The sequence below is a fragment of the Triticum dicoccoides genome, chromosome 5B (genome assembly GCF_002162155.2).
Source record: "Triticum dicoccoides isolate Atlit2015 ecotype Zavitan chromosome 5B, WEW_v2.0, whole genome shotgun sequence".
Taxonomy (NCBI): domain Eukaryota; kingdom Viridiplantae; phylum Streptophyta; class Magnoliopsida; order Poales; family Poaceae; genus Triticum; species Triticum dicoccoides.
This window is the reverse complement of record NC_041389.1, coordinates 576,717,695-576,726,452: the sequence shown is the minus strand read 5'-3', so window position 1 is coordinate 576,726,452 and position 8,758 is coordinate 576,717,695. Positions and strand designations below refer to the sequence as shown.

The following is an 8,758-nucleotide window of genomic DNA, read 5'->3' as shown; positions in this document are numbered from 1 at the left end:
GTTTCAACCCAAACAGATGTGTGCGGACCAAATGGGTTGGCGCGTTGAAGTTGGGCTAAGGAATATGCCATGCAGTTCAGCTAAGCACGGAGGTGGTTAGCTAAGAGCATTTACAACCGGAGTCCCCATACCCGCCCCAAACGTCCAGGCCGGCTGCCCGGTTATTGCCCGAACCGTTTTGGGCCACCCAACCGGGCTACCCATAGCTGGCCCAAGCCAAGACTACCGGCATTCACCATATCCTGCCTAAATCTGAGGCGGATATGGGGACGCTCGGATGCGCCCGGACACGCACACCACGTCATCCTGGCTTTTATGTCCGCGCCACCCCCACCACCATCCCCATAAAACACCACCCACCGCCGAACAATAGTCACTCTCAGAGTCCACTCGCCCATTCCGCTCCCCATCTTCTCCACTGCTCCCCCAAATCTCTCCGCCTCCACCGCCATGGCCAAGTCCGGCGATGAATCCGGTAGCGAGACCAATCCAATGCACTGGAACGACCTCGTGAAGGAGGAGGACTCCGGCTCCGACAATGATGTGCCCAACGATGAGGAGCTCGCGCTTGCCCGTCCCACTCTGGTTCGCTCTAGTTCCGGGACATGAAGGCTGCCCGGCACGAGTGGCAATGGGCGGTGGCCGCGGCGGAACCCAACCCGCCCCGGCAGAGCACACGCTCCATGCCCATGGTTCCGGAGGAGGCACTCCTTCGGGTGGTGATGCAGCGCTCGCTCACCACGACGAAGACCGACATGAGGCGCCTCCAGCAGAAGAATGTGAAGGCTCTTCGCCTCGGGCTCGAGGCTTCGGAGCACCTCGCGAGGGAGAGGAGAGCGTCAAGGCAAAGACGACACGCCACGCCCGGGTTCAGAGCCGCGCCATCTACCGACTGTCGGGCTTCATCTCCACCGCGTTGGAGAGCGGCACCACCGGCTTGGACGGCGACGACGACGATCCTCCTCCCGTCGCGGATGTGTACACAGAAGAGTCGGATCGCCGCAGAGGTGACCGCAATGGCAAGGACCCCAAGAAGTGGTGATCCTGCCCTCGCCGGATCATTTACGTTTATTCTGTTTGTATTATAATCCGGTGAACAATGCCTTTTGGGTCGGATTCAGTCTGTCCGATAAACTATGCCCTAATTATCTCGTTGGATGTTGATCTACATTGTGTTGCTTACGTGGTTGCATGCATTGTATGGATATATGATTCAGGCATATACGAGGACTACTGTCGGACTCATATTAGGCAACCGTGGTTGTAGATGCTGTAAACGAGCCAAATTTACTCCTCCAGATCCTACATGGTTGAATGCGAGCAACCAAACAAACACTTATTGTTTCTGCCGGACGTTGTTGCCGCAGCGTGCTCGGCGTCGGTGATCTTGAGCGAGCGCGAGGCGCACGAAACTCTCGTGGGGGCGCGTCGTCCATGACGCTGCTGGTCCCAAGCCGCGCGCACACGCACGTGCGTGCGTCTGCCGCGCGCGCCTGCTCTCGGAGCTCGGTCGACGCCGGAGATCACTCAGTCGACCGATTTGATACGTATATACTGGCTCGAAGCTTGTACTCGAACTATATTTTCACGGGCTGCATTTCAAAGCACGTCAATGCAGAGGTCATTCCACGTGTATGCGGTGCGGGTTGGTGAGGGCGCGTGAAGAGCACGTACCAGGAAAGCCGGGTTTGATCCTCTGTTTCAAATAAAAAAATCCACATCCCACGATTGAGCGGCCAACTCTAAGAGCGAAATCGCTTTTTCACGCTCCAGTGGATGCCCTAAACTTAATCCCTCGAATCTTTATCCTGTCCTTAATTAAAAGTTAAATGTTTTGAGGCGTTAAACATTTGCTTAGCTAGCAGATGCCGTAAACTTTAATCCTCTGTAAATGAGATTTGGTTTCCTGCCAAAAATAATAATAATACACTTGGTTCACGCAATTCATAGAACACTTTGCCTGGGTGCATGTTGTCCGCAAACATTGAGTTAAATCCATCACACACACACACGTTAAACTTCCTAAATAGTACATCAGACGCACTTTGAAATAAAACATTGGCAGCTTTCCATCATGAACATAACCCCAGCTAAATCAAACCATCACGCAGATACTAGCGAAATAAACCATTGACACGGTTGCTGCTGCTGTCCGTACGTAGCGCCACCAACCCATTGACATGGCTTCTCCTGTGTGTACGATTAGGATCTTATCCTGATCCCCTAATAATCAAATCGATTTACAGTATCAAATCAAACAGTAGACCACTAGGACCCAACGTTATACACACTAGCCAACGCTAAGCTCACAGTCACGCCCTACCCTTCGCCCATCTATAAATAGGCCGGTTGCTCGTCGAGAACTCTCACACCATCCACAGCAACTGCTGCTACCACCACTGCTTTTCCATCTTAGAAGAAGCCCGCGCGCACACACACACACCAAGATGTTCGGCGGCGGTCTCGACATCATCGGCGGGATCACCGGGAGCAAGACCCGGCTCAAGGGGTCGGTGGTGCTGACCCGCAAGAATGCGCTCGACTTCAACGACCTGGGCGCCACCGTCATGGACAACGTCACCGAGTTCCTCGGCCGCGGCGTCACCTGCCAGCTCATCAGCTCCACCATCGTCGACTCCAGTGAGCACCATCGACCACTTCCCTTCACCATTACAGTACTTATCTTACCGTGCAATGCAGTGTCTGACTAGCTTGTTTGTTTACGTGGCTCGGCTAGACAACGGGAACCGCGGGAAGGTGGGCGCGGAGGCGAGCCTGGAGCAGTGGATCACCAGCCTGCCGTTCATCACGGTGGGCGAGAACAAGTTCAGCGTCAACTTCGACTGGGCGGTGGACAAGCTGGGCGTGCCGGGCGCCATCATCGTCAAGAACAACCACGCCTCCGAGTTCTTCCTCAAGACCATCACCCTCGACAACGTCCCCGGCCACGGCAAGGTCGTCTTCGTCGCCAACTCGTGGGTCTACCCACAGGCCAAGTACCGCTACAGCCGCGTCTTCTTCGCCAACGATGTGAGCTAGCTCTTCAATCGATGTCTTCAATGGATGCAGCATACGTTTTTGCTTGTCCACTTATTTAAGTAAACCTGTATGTACGTGCGTGCGCAGACGTACCTGCCCAGCAAGATGCCGGCGGCACTGAAGCCGTACCGCGACGACGAGCTCCGGAACCTGAGGGGGGACGACCAGCAGGGGCCCTACGAGGCGCACGACCGTGTCTACCGCTACGACGTCTACCACGACCTCGGCGACTCCCGCCAGATCCTCGGTGGCTCCAAGGAGTTCCCCTACCCTCGCCGCTGCCGCACCGGCCGCAAGCTCTCACAAACCAGTGCGTTCATCTCTCTCGCTCTCTCTCTCACACTCACTAGCACTCTCCTTGGAACTTACGTTGCGCGCGCATGCAGACCCCGATCGCGAGAGCCGGCTGCTGCCGCTGGTGCAGAGCATCTACGTGCCGCGGGACGAGCTGTTCGGGCATCTCAAGAAGTCGGACTTCCTTGGCTACTCGCTCAAGGCGCTGGTGGAAGGGATCATACCGGCCATCCGCACCTACGTCGACCTCTCCCCCGGCGAGTTCGACTCCTTCGCCGACATCCTCAAGCTCTACGAGGGTGGCATCAAGCTGCCCGACATCCCGGCCCTCCAGGAGATGCGCAAGCGCTTCCCGCTCCAGCTCGTCAAGGACCTCATCCCCATGGGCGGCGACTACCTCCTCAAGCCCCCCAAGCCACAAGTCATCAAACGTACGCACTTACTATATTTTACTTTGTTATTATAGTTAATTCTTGTCTGGATAAGAGCTGATTATTTACACACGTGCAGAGGACGAGAAAGCATGGATGACCGACGCCGAGTTCGCAAGGGAGATTCTCGCCGGCGTCAACCCGATGATGATCACCCGTGTCACGGTGAGAACTAAACAAATTCATATATCCATCGGCCAAATTATAAGCATCGGTGATTAAGCATGGACTAAACTAATGGTAAAATAAAATTAATCCATTGCATTGCAGGAATTCCCCCCCAAGAGTACTCTGGATCCCAGCCAGTACGGCGACCACACCAGCACCATCACCGAGGCGCACATCGGGTTGAGCCTGGAGGGCCTCACCGTGCAGCAGGCAGTCGCTAGCAACAGGCTCTACATCCTCGACCACCACGACCACATGATGCCGTACCTCGTCAGGCTCAACAACCTCGACGACACCTTCCTCTACGCCACCAGGACTCTGCTCTTCCTGAAAGGTGACGGCACGCTGGCGCCGGTCGCCATCGAGCTGAGCACGCCTCTTCTCGAGGGCGGCCTCACCACCGCGAAGAGCACCGTCTACACTCCGGCGTCCACCGGCGTCGAGGCCTGGATATGGCAGCTGGCCAAGGCGTACGTCTGCGTCAACGACTACGGCTATCACCAGCTGGTCAGCCACTGGCTCAACACCCACGCCGTGATGGAGCCCTTCATCATCGCCACGAACCGGCAGCTGAGCGTGACCCACCCGGTGCACAAGCTTCTGCACCCGCACTACCGTGACACGATGAACATCAACTCGCGGGCGCGCGAGCTGCTCGTCAGCGCCGGCGGGATCATCGAGCTGACCGTCTTCCAGCGCAAGTACGCCATGGAGATGTCCTCCGTCACCTACAAGGACTGGAACTTCAACGAGCAGGCCCTACCAGACGACCTAATCAAGAGGTAAGTTAAAGTTGTTCTATTTCTTCTATATAGGGAGCAGGTTGATTATGAGAAGAACCGTTCGTCAGTTAGTGACATGCATGGTATTAATCTTGAATTGCAGGGGCATGGCGGTCCGTGACCCATCTAGCCCGCACAAAGTGCGGTTGCTGCTTGAGGACTACCCTTATGCGGTGGACGGGCTGGCTATCTGGACCGCCATCGAGCAGTGGGTGACAGAGTATCTTGCCATCTACTACACAAGTGACAGTGTGCTTCAGAGCGATGTAGAGCTGCAGGCGTGGTGGAAGGAGGTTCGCGAGGTCGGGCACGGCGACCTCAAGGACGCGGCGTGGTGGCCTAAGATGAAGACGGTGGCGGAGCTGGTCAAGGCCTGCGCCACCATCATCTGGACCGGGTCGGCGCTGCATGCCGCCGTAAACTTCGGGCAGTACCCGTACGCAGGTTACCACCCCAACAAGCCGTCAGCGAGCCGTCGTCCGATGCCTGAGCCAGACAGCGAGGAGTACTCACTGCTGGCCCGCGACCCGGAAAAGGTGTTCATCCGCACCATCACCAACCAAATGCAGGCCATCATTGGCATTTCTCTGCTGGAGATCCTATCCAAGCATTCCTCCGATGAGATTTACCTCGGGCAGCGTGACACGCCGGAGTGGACGTCAGATGCCAAGGCACTGGAGGCGTTCAAGCGGTTCGGCACGAGGCTGGAGGGCATCGAGAGCCAGGTGGTGGCCTTGAACGGAAACCCCCAGCTCAAGAACCGCAACGGGCCGGCCCAGTTTCCGTATATGCTGCTCTACCCCAACACCTCCGACCACACGGGTGAGGCCGAGGGGCTCACGGCCAGGGGCATCCCCAACAGCATCTCCATCTAATGAGATATTTGGAGGAGCATTGTTGCTCGCCAGCATGCAAAGATGTTGGGGTGCGTGCTTTGAGGATCATTGCTTCAATAATCTAGTACACCAGTGCTCATTTGACACCCAAGTGTTATGTGCGTGGGTAGTCACTGGTCAATGTATGTTCCATGTAATTTTCCCCTTCCAAATTATATATTAATAAAGTGATGGGTTATGCTTCTTTTAATGGAAAGAGTGGGAAATTTCCTACTGTAATTTTATTATAGAAAACATAAATAAACATATGCAGACTATACTAGTGAAACGGGCATTGAAGGTGGTTTCGGTACATGGGCCTGAGGCGGTCCCATCCGCCTATAAGCCCTTGTGCTAATGTGCGTAGAATTGGAGACCGGTATCTAACTGCATGCAATGATATATCACTGTAGGCGGTGCATTGAGAGAAAGGCCACACATGCTTGGAACATGAGAAGTGGCTTCTTATTTGGATCCACCTCCTATATACTAACATTACATGTGGTTTCTTTAGCTGAACGACATGTATTTCGTGTTTGAGGGTGGTTTTCTTTTTCAGCTCCAGCGGTATTCAAAATACACATTCAATGTGTTTTCATAATGCACACATCCACATTCATCTCATAATTGCATTACATCCTATTTCGTAAACACATGTATATATATATATCCATATGTGTGAGCAACATATGCAACAAACAAAATGCTACACGCTAAAACCCGCGCCACATCATTGGCTAGGACGAATGGTTCGTCTACATACGCAAGATTGTTGAGATCCACTGTTGTCATTCCGTACTGCGGGTCTTCCGTTACCCCGCCTCGTGTCATATTGACCCATTTGCACCGAAACAAAGGGACCTTCAAACCACCTCCATAGTTAAGTTCCCATATGTCCTCTATGTAACCATAATATGTTTCCTTTCCCGTGTTGGTTGTTGCATCAAAGCGGACACCACTGTTTTGGTTGGTGCTCTTCTTATCTTGGGCGATCGTGTAAAATGTATTCCCATTTATCTGGTACCCTTTGAAAGTCATTATATTCGAAGGTGGTAACTGGGACAGCGAGTACAAGTCATCTTCAATATCGCCATCATGCATGGCACGTTTCTGCAACCAACCGGCGAAAGTCCTCGTTTGTTCACGTGAAATCCAGTCGTCAGACTTCTCCAGGTGTTTGGAGTGTAGAAAATTCTTGTGTTCCTCCATATACGGAGCCACCAAGGCGGAATTCTATAGAACTGTGTAGTGTGCTTCAGTGAGAGAATGCCCGTCCATACATATTATTTGATCCCCTCCTAGCGTGCCTTTTCCATCCAGTCTGCCCTTATGCCGCGATTCAGGAACACCAATCGGCTTAATGTCAGGAATAAAGTCAATTCAAAACTCAATGACCTCCTCATTTTCATGGCCCTTCCAGATGCTTCCTTCTGGCCTAGCACGGTTATGAACATATTTCTTCAAGACTCCCATGAACCTCTCAAAGGGGAACATATTGTGTAGAAATACAGGACCCAAAACGTTAATCTCTTCGAAAGGTGAACTAGGACGTGTGTCATGATGTTGAAGAAGGATGGTGGGAACACCAACTCGAAGCTGACAAGACATTGCACCAAATCATTTTGTAACCTTGGTATGATTTCTGGATCGATTACCTTCTGAGAGATTGCATTAAGGAATGCACATAGCTTCACAATGGCTAATCGAACGTTTTCCGGTAGAAGCCCCCTCAATGCTACCGGAAGCAGTTGCGTCATAATCACGTGGCAGTCATGAGACTTTAGGTTCTGAAACTTTTCCTCTGCCATATTTCGTATTCCCTTTATATTCGACGAGAAGCCAGACGGTACCTTCATGCTGAGCAGGCATTCAAAGAAGATTTCCTTCTCTTCTTTGGTAAGAGCGTAGCTGGCCTGACCCTAATGTATGCCATCTATTCCGTGCATACATTCCTGGTCCTCCCGTGCCTATGGTGTATCTTTTGTCTTCCCATACACGCCCAAGAAGCCAAGCAGGGCACGCAAAGATTCTTCGTCACGTGCATCACGTCGATTGCGGAGCGGACCTCTAGGTCTTTCCAATATGGAAGGTCCCAAAATATAGATTTCTTCTTCCACATGGGTGCGCGTCCGCCAGCGTCCTTCGGAACAGGTTGTCCGCCAGGACCCTTTCCAAAGATTACCTTCAAATCCTTGACCATATCATGTACATCAGCACCAGCAACAGTACGGTGGTGAGGCTTCGTCCGGTGATCCGCCTCACCTTTTAAATGCTTGCCTTTCTTTCTTACAGGATGCCTGCTCGGAAGAAATCGACGATGTCCCAGGTACACATTCTTCCTACAACTCTCCAAATATATACTGTCGGTATCATCCAAACAGTGCGTGCATCCGCGGTATACCTTGTTTGTCTATCTTGAAAGGTTACTGAGAGCAGGCCAATCATTGATGGTCACGAACAACAACACCTTTAGGTCAAATTCTTCCTGTTTGTGCTCATCCCACGCACGTACACATTTTCCATTCCACAGCTGTAATAGTTCTTCAACTAATGGCATTAGGTACACATCAATGTCGTTGCCGGGTTGCTTAGGGCCTTGGATGAGCGCAACCCGGCAACGACATTGATGTGTACCTAATGCCATTAGTTGAAGAACTTTTACAGTTGTGGAATGGAAACGGTGTACGTATGTGGGATGAGCACAAACAGGAGGAATTTGACCTAAAGGCGTTGCTATTCGTGACCATCAACGATTGGCCCGCTCTCAGTAAACTTTCAGGACAGACAAACAAGGGATACCATGCATGCACGCACTGTTTACTTGACACCAAAAGTATATACCTGGGAAGCTGCAGGAAGAATGTGTACCTGGGCCATCGTCGATTTCTTCCGACCAACCATCAATGTCGAAAGAAAGGCAAGCATTTCAAAGGTGAGGCAGATCACCGGAAGAAGCCCGCCATGCGTACCGGTGATCACGTACTTGCTATGGTCAATGATTTACACGTAATCTTTGGAAAGGGTCCCGGTGCACTAGCTGTTCCGAATGACGCTGGGGGACACGCACCCATGTGGAAGAAGAAATCCATATTTTGGGACCTACCCTACTGGAAAGACCTAGATGTCCGCTCTTCAATTGAACTGATGCACGTGACGAAGAACCTTTGCG

At 52.4% G+C, this 8,758-nt stretch overlaps 1 protein-coding gene across 1 annotated transcript; it reads left to right on the top strand.

Annotated features, from left to right (window-relative positions):
- Positions 1–2,383: 2,383 nt before the first annotated feature.
- On the top strand, positions 2,384–5,800 carry LOC119311744 (linoleate 9S-lipoxygenase 2-like). Its single transcript, XM_037587442.1, has 7 exons — positions 2,384–2,640; positions 2,738–3,030; positions 3,127–3,349; positions 3,426–3,764; positions 3,844–3,929; positions 4,035–4,714; positions 4,818–5,800. Exons 1-7 carry the CDS (start codon positions 2,448–2,450, stop codon positions 5,587–5,589), a joined length of 2,586 nt encoding a protein of 861 aa, XP_037443339.1. The 5' UTR covers positions 2,384–2,447; the 3' UTR covers positions 5,590–5,800.
- The last annotated feature ends 2,958 nt before the right edge of the window (positions 5,801–8,758 follow it).